A 12,830-nucleotide genomic window follows, 5' to 3' on the forward strand; every position below is an offset into this window, starting at 1 on the left:
ATACTATTGGCAACATGTGCGAAAGGGCATCTACTTCCTTTCGCGTGTACGCTGCAACCGGCTACTCCTTGTTGGCCCACCTCTTTGGGAAGCAATTTGTGTTTCACCACAATTACTTCGTGCAGCAAATTTCATTATTTCCTCCAGCTTGGAACGATTTGGATAGTGTTGCTTAGTTTGGCCACTTTTCAGAAACCTTACATAACTCGATATATTCATTTCGTATTCGAGAAAGGACGCAAGATTCATCGCTGTTGTTTTGTCATGAGTGGCAACGCGATCAAAAAACGGTAACATAATTTCTTTTGGCGCTGTCACACCAGCTGCAAAGAAAACGGCCATCACCTTCATGGATATGCACGGGCAGCTCACAGTTTTCAACTTATCGTACAAAAATTCCTCACCAGCGAGGGGTCCGTCAGCAACGTCGATGAATACGCGAAATGGAATGTTCTCAACGCTGTGTGGTGGTTGTGATTCACATGTCTTTGCATTCATCGAATAACGGTTCCTGGTGGATGCGCTTGTCTGCTCCGTCGGCATCAGCTTTGGTAGTGAGGAAACACGCGATACTTCTGTATAACAACAACCAATAGGCCTCGTCTTGCAGAACGCTCCGTCAGGGACATCAACAGAAAAAGACAAACCATGCGCATCAAACCCTTCAAGGAAACCAATAGCGGCAACGAGCATATTAAATAAGGCACCTTGGGGTACTTTCAAGGTCAAAAGCCCCGTAACAGCCGCGTACTTAAAACGAGCAAGAGACCTCTGGCCACAGATTGCAACTGTCCGATTCATCCAACCATCCCAAAGGCTTAAAGAACTTCAATGGGGAAAATAGGAAAAGATATACAGTAAGAAGTGAGCTTTGAATACATAAATAACAGGCCAAAATACAGATGCAGCCCCATACCGTATAAATGGGGGGAAACAAAAGAACAACTGGTATACCCCAGCAAATACAAGACATTTGTGGTGGGAAAAGAACGCTGAAATAGGTACAACCAGGTCCGGTTGCCATTTCTACGGAAAGTCTGTATTCAGCGCATCCGCGGGGTGATCTAACAAACAATCTCACACGTACACGCACTGATGGATCGGTAGATAGTGTAGACTTCCACTCCAAAATAGTAAAATGAATTTAATTTTCATCGTCATAAAGAAACACTAAACATATCACTCAAAATAACAACAATTTTCATGCTTCAGCGCGGCTCGTGGTTACAAGACGCCGTGCACCGGTCAGATCTAGGTGGCATCATTTCATTACGCAATTACCATTCATACAAACTACGAGGCAAAAGAAGCGAAAGAAAACAAACTTTCCACTAGCAGCTATCACGGTAGTAACGTAACGCATTGATCTCCCTCTTGCTTTATTTAAAAAAAAAACAGAAACGCTGAGGACTTCTACGGGAATCTAACGTCCGGTAAAACGTCTCTACGACACTGTCATTTCTGTCACTCCAATGATCACTAGCACACGCCTATGCTTTTTCGCGGCGAGTTCAACAATTTATCCGCACTTGATACGACAAAAAAACAGATGGGGGTAGATGCACCGGGAGATTTACGCTCCTCAATGACACTTACGAAAGCAGAAACAAGCAAAAATGTGATATTTACACTAGAAAAAAGTTCATTCGGGATGGTGGTCTGCTTTTCGAAGTAGCTATAACCGGCAAAAGCAGCAATAAAGAGCTGAAAAGACTGATGGGGCCCGTCAACCGGTGACATCAGTAAGGAATATTATTACCCCCCGCCTCTTCTCTCCCCCTCGAGCGGTCCAAACTTTCGCATTAACACGAGGTAACACCATATGTAACGACTCGAATAACATTTGCTCCTTTCTCGCACTGACCAGCAGATCATACAAAAAACGTTAAAACGGCGAACCACGTACATATATCGCACCAACTTCTCAACACAGCAGTTGCAATCCCACTTCACATACAGAAACAAAGAGAAAGTGTACAACCTACGCGACGTCAGAAGATCCGATAGCGACCCTCGGCATGGTCCACACACTACCTGCGGTCACACATGCCAATAAAAAAACCCGCTGAGTATTTATTATCACTAAAGGGGGAATGCAGATCACAGCGTAAAAATACGTTAGTAGTGGGGAAAGCCCGGGAACATATACAGTTACCGATGTTCAGCAAAGGGCGCGGGAAGCTGTCCTCCTTTGATTCGTCTAGTTTCGAGCCATTTAACGAGAAAAGCAATCTCCAGAGGCAGCACCAAACACTCTCAAGGGCACCGAAACCAGGAACACATCTCCCAGAAACAATACACAAACCTTTAAGACAGACCCCCTAGAGAAACGCCCACAGTGCAACACCACACCATGGAACCGGGTAGAACAACCTTAAGTCCGCTTCCGCACCCCCATTCAGCTGTCACGTGCTGGTGGTCGATCCAAAGCTCTCCTTGGATCATCCTGCTGGCTCACCCACCGTAGTCGTACAGGTTCCTGTTCTCTTCCGATGGAGGTGCCACAAAAATATGGCTTCCACGGACACAAAAGACGCTATTTCAGTCTACACAGCTAAGAAATCAGGTATTATCTAAACTGCAGTCAACTAGATCACACCTCGGCGGAGCAGGAGGACCAACGAACCCGTCTTCTTGGTTGGGGTATTTCTCAACGATGGCGGATGCCAGCCTCTCCACGACTCCTCACCCTTTCTTTCTCTTTCCTAAAAGTGCTGGAGGTAACTTCAGTTCCATCTCGCCACTGAGCACCTTCCTCCTCGAGCTTACCGATCCGTGTTTCTCCCTCAGAATCTAGAACCCGTCGGGCTCGAGTGGTACCAAACCGTACCTACCACCCAACATTTTAATTCGCGGCGGGCACTCCTCTCATCTCACTCCCCATCCCCCCATGGCCGCAGGCATCGGACATGCACCTCGTGGAGGAAATCTCACCAACGCAAGCCACATCGCAGCCCCTGCACTGCCGGACTCCGACGCCGGCTTCCGCTCCTTGACCCCAACATCGAGCAGCCGCCACGGAACGCGACTGGCCCCAAAGTACACTGGCATCGTCTGCAGCGCGAATAGGTTCGAGCTCCCGCTAAGTTTATCAAACTCGACACACTCCACCGAGCCATGTACGGTAGCCGGCTTCAACTGCACCCCAGTTCCTGCAACCCTCCCCCCTCCATCCATGAGCCTTCTCACCCATAGCACCTCGTTCCTGTTCGGTTGAACTACCCTCCGTGGACAAGGCACCCCATGCCACCGCCAATAATTCTTTCAACGGCACTATGGGATCAAGCGCAGGCTTAAAGCTGCTGCACATCGCCATCGTCCTTGCCAAGAGCGCCCTCTTACACGCCAGGTTGTTAAACTTCCCACCGACGACCCATTTAACTTCATTGTCATTCCACCGCCCTGCTTTCGGGCTAGTTGTTGCCCGTAATCACACAATGCAAACTACGATCGCGCTATAGTCACCCTTTAGCGCCACCACTACCGCAGCATTGCTGTCGCCAAGACACCGGTGAACCTCTATTTTCGTTGCAATCGCTGTGATTCATCTTGGTTCTGCCCCTTCCACACGAAGTCGGGTACACGCATATCCTTTGTAACCCTTCTCCGCCCCCAAAAATTTCGCCGAGAACCGTGCTTATGTTCCTCGTAGTGTTGGTGTTCCCTTTTTATGACGAATAGGAGGACACCGGCACCACGGTAAATATATTTGTTTTTTCTTCGCACCCGATGCTACTCGGCTTCCGCTGAATTTGGTACACATGCCGGCTGAAGTTGACGCCTGTATTTATTTGTCGTTGGGTTCAAATTCTAATTTTGCGCAGGTCTCCATTTTTAGCACTTAACCCCCTCAAGCCCTCGCCTCACTGCTCCTGTAACACCGACGCCATTTACACCGTGGCGATCACAGCCTACTCTGTTTTTTTTTTTTACACGCCACGACAGCTTGCTACCATGTGTTTCCCATCCCACCGCCCCCGTTACCCATCTCACTGGTGCCAGAGACTCACGTTCTCAATACAACGCCCTATCATTACGTTCTTCATTTCCCGTATTTGAAAGATTTGCGACGGTTGGTGCGGGCCATCTTCCACTCAAAGGAAACTCACATAGTTGTCGTTTCTGTCTCTCTGTGACGGCAATTGTTCTTTTCTATGCATCTACTCCACACTGTTATCACATCGGTCCACTTAATTCCACCATACCTGAGTGGTTGGCGCCTCCCGTCCCATGTCATACTGTAATGCGTTTTTGGCCGCAAGGGGCGTTAGGTTCTATAGATTCGATCTCTGTCAGCAGTCTGTCCTTCATCCCTCTCATTTTGTATCACGCACGCACTCGGTACGTGCACCCCTTCAGATTTGCTCGCCTGTTCGTTGGAACGATGAGACCTATTGAACAATTTTGTGCATATGCACTGCTGGGGGGGGGGGGGGTTCCTCGATGCTCCTACTCACCTGAGAAGCGGCTTGTCGATCTTATTTTTGTCGTGCAGTCTCGTAAATAGCGTTTCCTTACCGCATACTTCATTGTCGCCCACCTCGGATAAAACCAGATTTATTCTTAGCACATTGCGGAGTACCACCGCCTCTCCCACAGGAGCGGAGCTTATTCTGCTTTGAACGTCCTCACGACACGTGGAGAGGTGCAACCCCACAAACGCTTTGTTTTAACTTCAACCTCCCCCCCGTTTCGTATCCCTGCTCTTGCACTTTGCCACCCAACGATGACACCTGAAGTGTTTCGTTGCGGCCATGCGAAACCAAGGCGGAAGAAATCTCTTCTATAGGTGTCGCATGCTTCCATCTACATGTAAAAGGGAAAACGACAGAAAGGAGGTCTCCAGCTCGTGTTGGTTTCATTGACTGTGCTATAGTAAGCACGTCCCCGATTTCTCCACTTCCGTGAAATATACAGTAAATATGAGTAATACACTCAGGTTACATTGGTGGTGGATCGTTCCCCTTGTCGGCCATCTTGGAAGTGATTTCGCTTAACTCTGAGCACGGGAGTCGGGGGCGCACTGCACCGATATCAACATATTCCTACCAGCGAGTCCAGGCATCACTTTCCCCATTTGACAACACAGAATACCGAGTCCTACGCATGCAAGGCTTATATTTAAAGCAACGAAACATGCTGTGAAGTTGGTAAGTGCCATTTCCCCACTCTATGATTCATTTTCTCAGACATTTTGAACCTAGTATTCATTGCAACACTCTTTTATTCGTAACGGGGCATCAACATATCGGTTTCCCCACATTCCCCGGTCATGCTCTCTCTGTCAAATGCGCGGGATCTGTGAAAGAGCGTGCGCCTCCCCATGTGAGTCATAACCACAACTCTGATGGTGATCAGTTGTACGCTTTTCCACTCTTTTCATCTTATGCATCATCCCTCAGCGTACTCACTTGAGAAGCTCGTGTGCGCGCTCTTTTGGTCAGACGTAGTGCGTCTGCCTTGCACGGGGTGGGGTCATCGCAGTTCTCCTCGCCCTTTTACCAGACGACAAGAGTGACAGATCTCATTAGGATAGGGTGACCTTGACAACGTAGCCATCCCACGGTCACTACGGGTGTTCCACAATTGGCTTTTAACATTTATAGGTAACCAACTCCGCGCCTACAAAACATTCGCACAACAGTGGTATGCCGCTCATCCTTCGCCACACCTTTGTTTCACGGCCCAGTCAAACAGTCGTTTCGATGATACCCCCCTTAACTTGTACGTTCGCAACCGCGCTTATACCAGCAGAGGGTAGAGAACTATGAGAGGTTTATTCCTGAGAACACTTCGTTTGTACAACCCTGAGGTGGAACGAGTGGGCCGCATCGCTCCTCTGGCCTTGTCGCTACGAAGGAACCGTTTTCAGCCCCAGAAATCACGGCCGCGGTGTTTCACATACTCCATTCGCACGCTCGAAGGTGTCATTCATCGGTTAGGCCGTTAGCCCCTATTGTTTTGAACTTGTGCTTTCACCTTGATGGGCTTCACTGATCGCAGTTGTCAGGCCGCCCGTAAAATGCCCCCCCAAAAGGTGCAAACCCTGCTTTTTCGCAGCTGACTGCTGAGGGTTCGAAGGATAACCATCGTAACCACAGCGTTCCTTCCCTTCTGCAGATTCTTCTCTCTTCCTTCTCATCATTTTGTTGTTTAAAGAAAGTTGTGTTGAGGTTGGAGCCTGTATCTTCAGACGTTAGTTACAAAGGGGACTCACTACAGTTTTTGGCTGTGTGCGTTATCAACTGAAGTGCTCTTGCTGGGGGAGTGATTCATCTAAGTGGGCCTCTCTCGATTATCATACAAGAACGAATGTCTGTTGGAAGATGAGCGAATTTTTCACACTAGTTTCGCGAATCTCTTGTATAATCTTGTTGGGATCCACTCTGTGAAGGGTTTCGGAATAGACAAATAAGAGGCCGAAGACGTTCCGAAGCTTCTGGGACATTCAGCGGCTCTTCGGTCGTCATATGTTCTCGCAGTTTTCTCTCTCTATCACCTTTGAGATGGTGAGTGTGGTACGGGGAGGAGGCGGGACAGGATTTAACCCTTCAGATATATTCAGAGTTATGGAGTAATTGCGCATCTTCTCCCCCGGTGCGATGTGATTCTCACACCAAGTTTGTCGTCAAGAAGGGTTGGGAATTAGGAACTACTGGGGGTTCTCAAGAGTCTTAGCACGAATTTATGCTGTTCGTTTTCAACAGGAACTAACCCTTTTCCATTATCTTATTCCAGTAGTGTTTTTACCCTTCGGTATACCCGCAGTACGTGTTTGTAGCGTTTTGATGGCATCGTGGCGCAGGCCATCACTAACTGGTGCGTGGAATGGTGTTGCCTCGTTGTTCTGTTTCCAAATCCGGCGGTCGCTGCCTGGAAGCACTGTACTAAACTCGGCCGCTGACGTTTCAGGCCGTTTTTATTGGATATACTCATTTTGTAACGTTTCTCTTGACACCGTTGGAGTCGAGCACCGCCATATAAAGACGTTCGCCTCTGTGCTGCAGGGCGTTTCCGCTCAATATTACTTGCGGAAGCATCCGTCTCATTCTCCATTTTGGCCAACCCCATTGTCACGGAACAAGGGTCCCCGATATTGTTCTACCCACCGGGCTGCGGCGGGCGGTCCATCATGAATGACTGTTGCAGCTGTGCGTCGGTACGGCTGTGGGTATTTCTCTAGTCCTTAGTATTTCCAAGTTTCTCCTGTGTGATGAGTTTCGGCTTCCCCAAGTTATCGTGTTTCCACGGATATGATTCTCTTAAGGATATTTGCAGTGAAATTGGTGGCTCTTCGGAGTTGCGGCACACACCAAAACAGTAAATAACGTTGTGTGGCGTTCATTGTCCTTAGTGGCCCGTGGCACTCGGTTTGCAACAGGGTAGTTCCATTAGCAAGTTGTGTCGCGTACAACGCCAGCTTTTTTTTTTTTTTGATGAATATTGCGGTGGGGGTTCCCCACCACGTTTTTTGTCGTTGCAGATACCAAGCGCGTGCCAATAAAGTGCAGAATCTCTGTCGTCAACTGAGGGGACGGGCTTAGCGCACACCAAGGGGTAGGTGTCGTCCGGTCGTCCCGCGATAACTTTTTTGGGGCGCAGGGAAGCGGCCGGATGTGAATGTGGGACGGGGAAACTGCACTGTGTGCCGTGACGTGCGGATAAGTTTTTGCGGCGAAACGCCGCAACGTAAGTACTATCGCCGTGTGTTCAAGAAAGAGGATGGACATTCCTCGTCTCTTTGAGTCACAGCCGGCAGCCGGTTGCTCTTGTGATGGGTGGATGGAGCCAAACTGCCCCCTGCGGGGGCGGAGGGCAACCTTTTTCCCCAACTGGTGAATCAACGGTTGACGTACAGTTCGGTGGAGATAACCCAACAGCATTCCGGTTTCTGGCACGCGGGAAGGGCTTAGGGTTCGTATCAACATCACTTTGCGGGGTAGTTAAGGGCATGTGATGCTGGCGATGTCGGGTCCATATGTGACTGGGGCTCTTCCAAGGGTGCTGCCTGTCCAGTTGCGGGGTCGCTCTTCACCCAGTGGTGGGTTAATGGAGCAGCCTCCTCTGCCTGACCTAATCTTAAGGGTGTATGCTACATGCGCTCGGTGTGTCCCCCCTGAACGATGTCGTAGGGTCTGCTGCCGTCTTGGAGCGGCCGTCGTCATGGAGGCAGGTGGGCGTGCTGAGAGTTTGGACAACTGGTATTCTTCGAGTGTAGCGACTCGATCGTTGTCGGGAGTGACTCCTTAACTACTGGTTTGTGGTTACAGTGCTGAAGTTTTCGTTGACAGGAAGGTTTTGGTTTTTGCCACCACAAGGTGTTTCCGTATTTCATTATCCAGAGTATATCAAAGGAAGTTTTTGAGGGATCATGGTCGCCGCGTTGGATTTTATTGCTTGAAAACGTTGCTGTCCTTTGGTGGTTTCCTCTTTCTTATACGGTCCTTCGTTGTGTGGAAGGCCACCCGTGCTAGGAGTGGATCATTGGCTTCTTTTCTATGATTTGCGACACGTAGGTACGTGTATGCGCTTAGGGTTGTTTGTCTGTTTGTTGACTCCCTGGTTATTTGGACTGAATCACTGTTGAATCTTATCAACTCCTTTCTCGGTGCCATGCGGGTGAGGGGCATAGAAAGCAGTGCAGAGGCACTGCTTCTTGTACCTGCTTTTTTTCCAATTCTAGATTTTATTTTTTTAAACATCACCTTTGATAATTAGTGAGCACCTTTATACCCTGTTAAGTTGTTGCCGTGCTTATTGTCATTGGCGGCTTGTTTGTGTGTGGGGTGACAGCTACCACATTTTTTTTCTTTAGCGGTAGCTCCTTCTGTTTTTTTCACGTGATGATGTGCCTACGGTTTCATTTGTTCTTTCTATTCATAGAGTCTGCGCAAAGATGCCCTCTGTTGGTTGCATTGTTGACATCTACTATTGTGATTCTTAGTCGGAAATCGACGCCAAACACGTCGTCTTGATTACAGTTCTACCGCTGTTGTGATACCTGTGGTTTGAGCAATTAACAAACGTGATTTAGGCATGCGGCCCCCTTTGGGACAAAAATTTCTCCAGCGTTGCCCAACTTTTGGTTGTTGTAGGTTTTTTGTTTCGCATCTGATGTCGTACTAAGCCGTACTAGTGATAAAATGTGCTGCGGACTACACCCGATTGCATTTTGTCTAGTGTTTATACCTCCTAAGGAGTGCGGATACTGTGAGTGATATTTCTTATCGTTTGAAACACGGCGAGTAAAGGATGAACACGGGGCCGTACTTTTTTCTCTTTTTGCCCGAGTTGATGGGTAGCAGAAGGTTGGATGAGGGGTGCCCATGAATTCCCGGCACGTGTGATTCTCTCCCCTTTGTTAATCCCACTACGCTGATACATCCGTACCTGACTGCATACTCACACCAACTCAAGTATGCAGGGCGGCGTGGCTCAGTGGGCATGAGGAGGCGATGAATTTGTTTTGTGCTGTTGGGCCTCCTTTGGAAGGAGCGTGCTCTGAGTTTGGCTTAGGTTGCTGCGTATAAAGTTGCTACTGGTTCTGATATTTTTCACATTTAGCGCTGCATTAGGGTTAGGGGGACAGTGATGGGTGGGCGCTGTCAGTTACACTGCGACTTTGAGGGAACGGTGCCAGCGGTTTTCCGTTTGTGAGCTTGACGCCTCCCCCCTTTTGTTCTGAGAGCATCAGGTGCTCTGCCCAATCAAACTGGTGCTACCTTCGTTATCACAAAACACCCTGTGTCTTAATATCTTTAGTAGCGACCAAGCGTCGCTGCTTGCTCTGTAGTTATTCCGTTTGTGAGTCATACCAAGCGCCAAACCTTTGGGTTCAACTGTTTGCCAGTATTTGTGTTGAGGTCATTGAAGTTGTGTGGGCGTTTTGTAAGTTGTTGTAGCGGGGGTTTTAACAGCGATGGTAAGACTGTGATGAAACGCGCCATCCCGTTGTTTAGATTGTTGCCCTCTTTGATATCACCCAGTGCTGCCTCGTGTTCGCAACGATTCTGTGTTAACAAAACACGCACCATTTTACGTTTTTAGTTGTCTCAGAGGTCGCGGGGAATGCCAATAAATCATAGTACTTGTACGATGCTTGGCTAATTGATACGGTCTTGCACTTTTCAAATGCTTCTCTTTCTTTTTTTACTTTCGTTGACGAAGTTGCCTATTTTTAAATGAGTGGCGAAAACATTAAAAATTTGCTGGCGCCGCAGCCAACGGTGGATCAAGGACCGTACAGTGGGAAGTATGAGAAGCGTATGGTGGATCTTCCAAAACCAACGTACTCAACGTTTTACAACAAGAACAAAGAGTTCGACAGTACTCACCCCAGGTATTTCAAGCAACGTGACGCGGTTATCGGCCCAATAGTGAATGATACAGTGGATCCCAAGAACTTTCTCCGCACAGGACAGGGGATCAAACACATTGTTCCACCTGTGCCCCATAAAAAGCAGCACCGAAAGGATTTTTTAGACTGCGGAGACATACGGAAACGCACTCAGGGAGCGATGGAGCCGGCAGATCAACAACAGAAGGAAAGTTCGGGGATGGGTGGTATGGGATCTCTTGCAAATACAAATGGGGTGGGTGGGCAAGCGGGTGATGGCATTCGGGAGCACGACATGAGCTCCAACGACCCTGAGCGAAAGGGCGAGCAAGCTAACGGTGGCGACACCGGCTTGCGTGGCACCGGAAACGTTGAATCTGCTGTGGGATCATGTGACAACAAAAATAATTTCCAGGGGGCCGCAACAGGAGACAATGGGCGCTGCCACCTGAATTCACTTGACCGCTCACGTTGTAAAAAGGACTTTGTCACGTCAAACATTATTGATGTAGACAACATGGTCCCAAAACGGCGGAAAGATCAACCTGAGGATCCAACCCGCAGAAAGACATTTGGTCGGGTACCTGGGTATATAGGACGAGTGAAGGAGGTAATTGAGAAGGAGCGAATGCAACTTAAAGCAATTGGTGAGGCGAGAACGAACAATCGCCTAGAGAGAGTGGGTAAATTTGTATACCGATTGGATGAGCAAGAAAGGCTAAACATGATCTCCAAATTACGAGCGAAGCTGACAGAAAAAGGTGCTGAGTTGAATAGAATGCCATTTGCTAAAGATACATATATTCAGATGAAGCGAAAGTCTGATTTGGAGAAGCGTATCAAGGAGATCGAGAGCTCTCTCGAGAAGCTGGAAAAAGACGCTGTGTTTATTTATAGCGATGATCCAAGGGTAGTTCACTGGACCAAGGACGCTGCTTTTGAGGAGGCCCGTCTCTTTGCCTCCGACTAGAGTTTAGAAAAGATGTACTTCGGGCAATGTATATCAATGTTTGTGAAACTGTGTGTACTTTCCCTCTATTATCATTCACTTCGTAATGTTTTTACGGGTCGACCGCCATGTTTTTTCTGTTCATTCCGGGAAAGACCTGCAATACTTTTAACAAACATTTTGTTTCGTTAGAATGAAGGTAGTACTATGCGTCGCTTATTGTGTCTCTCACGCACTCGTGTTTCCTTCATGAGGTGGAAGTTCGACGAAGTGGCACATCTTCGGGACCAGGTTAAGGCCTTGGACAACCGCATTGCATTCATTGAGGAGAGTCAGACCATCAAATCACTTCTTGCTTTCTACAGCTCCCGCCCACTGAGTAATATAAACACACCAAGCAAGTTCATCAGCTATTGTGCTGAGTCTGATCACAATGCCAAGGTTTTTTGTCATGCAGAACTACCAACGCTACTAGCAAGACTCATCACAACAATAGACTCGTTCCCGTGCGGTCTTAACGCGATGCTGCCCATCGTGTCGGTGAGGAACACTTTTCTCGATTCCTTTAAAAAGCTTATAAAGTGTGATTTCCCCGAAGATGGTGCGAAGAGTGAGCAGTTTCTGGATGTTGTCAAGGAAATCGAGGAGGCTCATATGAAGAGGGAAGTGTTGCTTACAATAGGCACCGGTCTTTTGCAGTTGAAGGATCTTCTTTCGTGTCATAAGCGCTTTATTCTACGAAACAAGTGGTCTGGTTCATACAAAGAAATGGAGGCATCATCCAATGACTGGCTGTTGGATCTCACAGGGCCACTGGATGACTTCTGTTTCCGTATGGTGAACTACAATTTCCTCTCACGAATGCTGTTGAACTCAGAAGTTGTGAAGAATAACATGGTTGATCTGGTTGATCTGCAAATAGATCTCGAGAAGGTTGTTCGCAATGCTGTAGAGGATGCTCAATCTATCTGCACCAATTTTTACGGCTCCTGCCCGGGGGTGAAGTTTATTATTTTGAAGGATGAAAAACCAATGAAGTTGGCGTACCTGAGTTCAACTATATCGTACGTTGTTATCGAGTTAATGAAGAATGCGTTCAGGGCAACTGTCGAATCGCATTCAGACCTTACATCACCCACCATTGATTGTGATGACGCACCTCAGGTGGAAGTTTTAGTGAATATAAAAGAGGGCTCCAGTCACGCCTGTATACGTATTTCAGATGAGGGTCTCGGGATGACGGTAGCACAGGCGAAAATGGCGATGAGCTATGCTCACACGTCAGCAAAAAAGTGCCTCATTGGCTCCCACCTTGGACAAGAGGACGGTGGCGAGAACGTAGCGCCCCTGGCTGGTTACGGTTTCGGTCTTCCCATGTCGAGAGTTTATGCCCGGCACTTTGGTGGAGATCTTGTACTGAACACGATGGAGGGGTACGGGACCAGTGTCTATTATTTTATCCAAATTTGAGGGAATCTTATTACTTTTGATCGATACCCGAGCACTATTTTGATGTTTAGTTAATCGTTTCGTTTAGTTGCCCCT

At 48.1% G+C, this 12,830-nt stretch overlaps 12 protein-coding genes across 12 annotated transcripts, besides 2 other annotated features; 2 read left to right on the plus strand and 10 right to left on the minus strand.

The window, feature by feature from the left end:
- Positions 1 to 30: 30 nt before the first annotated feature.
- Positions 31 to 801, minus strand: TB927.1.890 (hypothetical protein, conserved; the record flags this gene model as incomplete). The annotated part of the gene is made up of 1 exon (XM_001218791.1): positions 31 to 801. The coding sequence occupies one exon, from the start codon at positions 799 to 801 to the stop codon at positions 31 to 33; it is 771 nt and encodes a 256-aa protein (XP_001218792.1).
- Positions 673 to 741: a sequence feature (1 probable transmembrane helix predicted for Tb927.1.890 by TMHMM2.0 at aa 21-43).
- Positions 802 to 2,868: 2,067 nt separating the features above from the next.
- On the minus strand, positions 2,869 to 3,177 carry TB927.1.900 (hypothetical protein, unlikely; the record flags this gene model as incomplete). Its single annotated transcript, XM_001218792.1, has 1 exon — positions 2,869 to 3,177. One exon carries the CDS (start codon positions 3,175 to 3,177, stop codon positions 2,869 to 2,871), a length of 309 nt encoding a protein of 102 aa, XP_001218793.1.
- Positions 3,178 to 4,608: 1,431 nt separating this feature from the next.
- Positions 4,609 to 4,806, minus strand: TB927.1.910 (hypothetical protein, unlikely; the record flags this gene model as incomplete). The annotated part of the gene is made up of 1 exon (XM_001218793.1): positions 4,609 to 4,806. The coding sequence occupies one exon, from the start codon at positions 4,804 to 4,806 to the stop codon at positions 4,609 to 4,611; it is 198 nt and encodes a 65-aa protein (XP_001218794.1).
- Positions 4,807 to 5,953: 1,147 nt separating this feature from the next.
- TB927.1.920 (hypothetical protein, unlikely) lies at positions 5,954 to 6,145 on the minus strand (the record flags this gene model as incomplete). The annotated part of the gene is made up of 1 exon (XM_001218794.1): positions 5,954 to 6,145. The coding sequence occupies one exon, from the start codon at positions 6,143 to 6,145 to the stop codon at positions 5,954 to 5,956; it is 192 nt and encodes a 63-aa protein (XP_001218795.1).
- Positions 6,146 to 6,729: 584 nt separating this feature from the next.
- On the minus strand, positions 6,730 to 7,071 carry TB927.1.930 (hypothetical protein, unlikely; the record flags this gene model as incomplete). The annotated part of the gene is made up of 1 exon (XM_001218795.1): positions 6,730 to 7,071. One exon carries the CDS (start codon positions 7,069 to 7,071, stop codon positions 6,730 to 6,732), a length of 342 nt encoding a protein of 113 aa, XP_001218796.1.
- A 320-nt stretch (positions 7,072 to 7,391) lies between these two features.
- On the minus strand, positions 7,392 to 7,928 carry TB927.1.940 (hypothetical protein, unlikely; the record flags this gene model as incomplete). Its single annotated transcript, XM_001218796.1, has 1 exon — positions 7,392 to 7,928. One exon carries the CDS (start codon positions 7,926 to 7,928, stop codon positions 7,392 to 7,394), a length of 537 nt encoding a protein of 178 aa, XP_001218797.1.
- Positions 7,929 to 7,943: 15 nt separating this feature from the next.
- On the minus strand, positions 7,944 to 8,165 carry TB927.1.950 (hypothetical protein, unlikely; the record flags this gene model as incomplete). The annotated part of the gene is made up of 1 exon (XM_001218797.1): positions 7,944 to 8,165. One exon carries the CDS (start codon positions 8,163 to 8,165, stop codon positions 7,944 to 7,946), a length of 222 nt encoding a protein of 73 aa, XP_001218798.1.
- TB927.1.960 (hypothetical protein, unlikely) lies at positions 8,391 to 8,702 on the minus strand (the record flags this gene model as incomplete). The annotated part of the gene is made up of 1 exon (XM_001218798.1): positions 8,391 to 8,702. The coding sequence occupies one exon, from the start codon at positions 8,700 to 8,702 to the stop codon at positions 8,391 to 8,393; it is 312 nt and encodes a 103-aa protein (XP_001218799.1).
- A 314-nt stretch (positions 8,703 to 9,016) lies between these two features.
- On the minus strand, positions 9,017 to 9,328 carry TB927.1.970 (hypothetical protein, unlikely; the record flags this gene model as incomplete). Its single annotated transcript, XM_001218799.1, has 1 exon — positions 9,017 to 9,328. The coding sequence occupies one exon, from the start codon at positions 9,326 to 9,328 to the stop codon at positions 9,017 to 9,019; it is 312 nt and encodes a 103-aa protein (XP_001218800.1).
- A 243-nt stretch (positions 9,329 to 9,571) lies between these two features.
- Positions 9,572 to 9,577: a repeat region (inverted telomeric repeat hexamer CCCTAA).
- Positions 9,578 to 9,691, minus strand: TB927.1.980 (hypothetical protein, unlikely; the record flags this gene model as incomplete). Its single annotated transcript, XM_024642693.1, has 1 exon — positions 9,578 to 9,691. One exon carries the CDS (start codon positions 9,689 to 9,691, stop codon positions 9,578 to 9,580), a length of 114 nt encoding a protein of 37 aa, XP_024498401.1.
- Positions 9,692 to 10,181: 490 nt separating this feature from the next.
- TB927.1.990 (hypothetical protein, conserved) lies at positions 10,182 to 11,306 on the plus strand (the record flags this gene model as incomplete). Its single annotated transcript, XM_001218801.1, has 1 exon — positions 10,182 to 11,306. One exon carries the CDS (start codon positions 10,182 to 10,184, stop codon positions 11,304 to 11,306), a length of 1,125 nt encoding a protein of 374 aa, XP_001218802.1.
- Positions 11,307 to 11,476: 170 nt separating this feature from the next.
- Positions 11,477 to 12,755, plus strand: TB927.1.1000 (developmentally regulated phosphoprotein; the record flags this gene model as incomplete). The annotated part of the gene is made up of 1 exon (XM_001218802.2): positions 11,477 to 12,755. Exon 1 carries the CDS (start codon positions 11,493 to 11,495, stop codon positions 12,753 to 12,755), a length of 1,263 nt encoding a protein of 420 aa, XP_001218803.1. The 5' UTR covers positions 11,477 to 11,492.
- Positions 12,756 to 12,830: the final 75 nt, after the last annotated feature.

Source organism: Trypanosoma brucei, chromosome 1 (genome assembly GCF_000002445.2).
Source record: "Trypanosoma brucei brucei TREU927 chromosome 1, complete sequence".
Taxonomy (NCBI): Eukaryota; Euglenozoa; class Kinetoplastea; order Trypanosomatida; family Trypanosomatidae; genus Trypanosoma; species Trypanosoma brucei.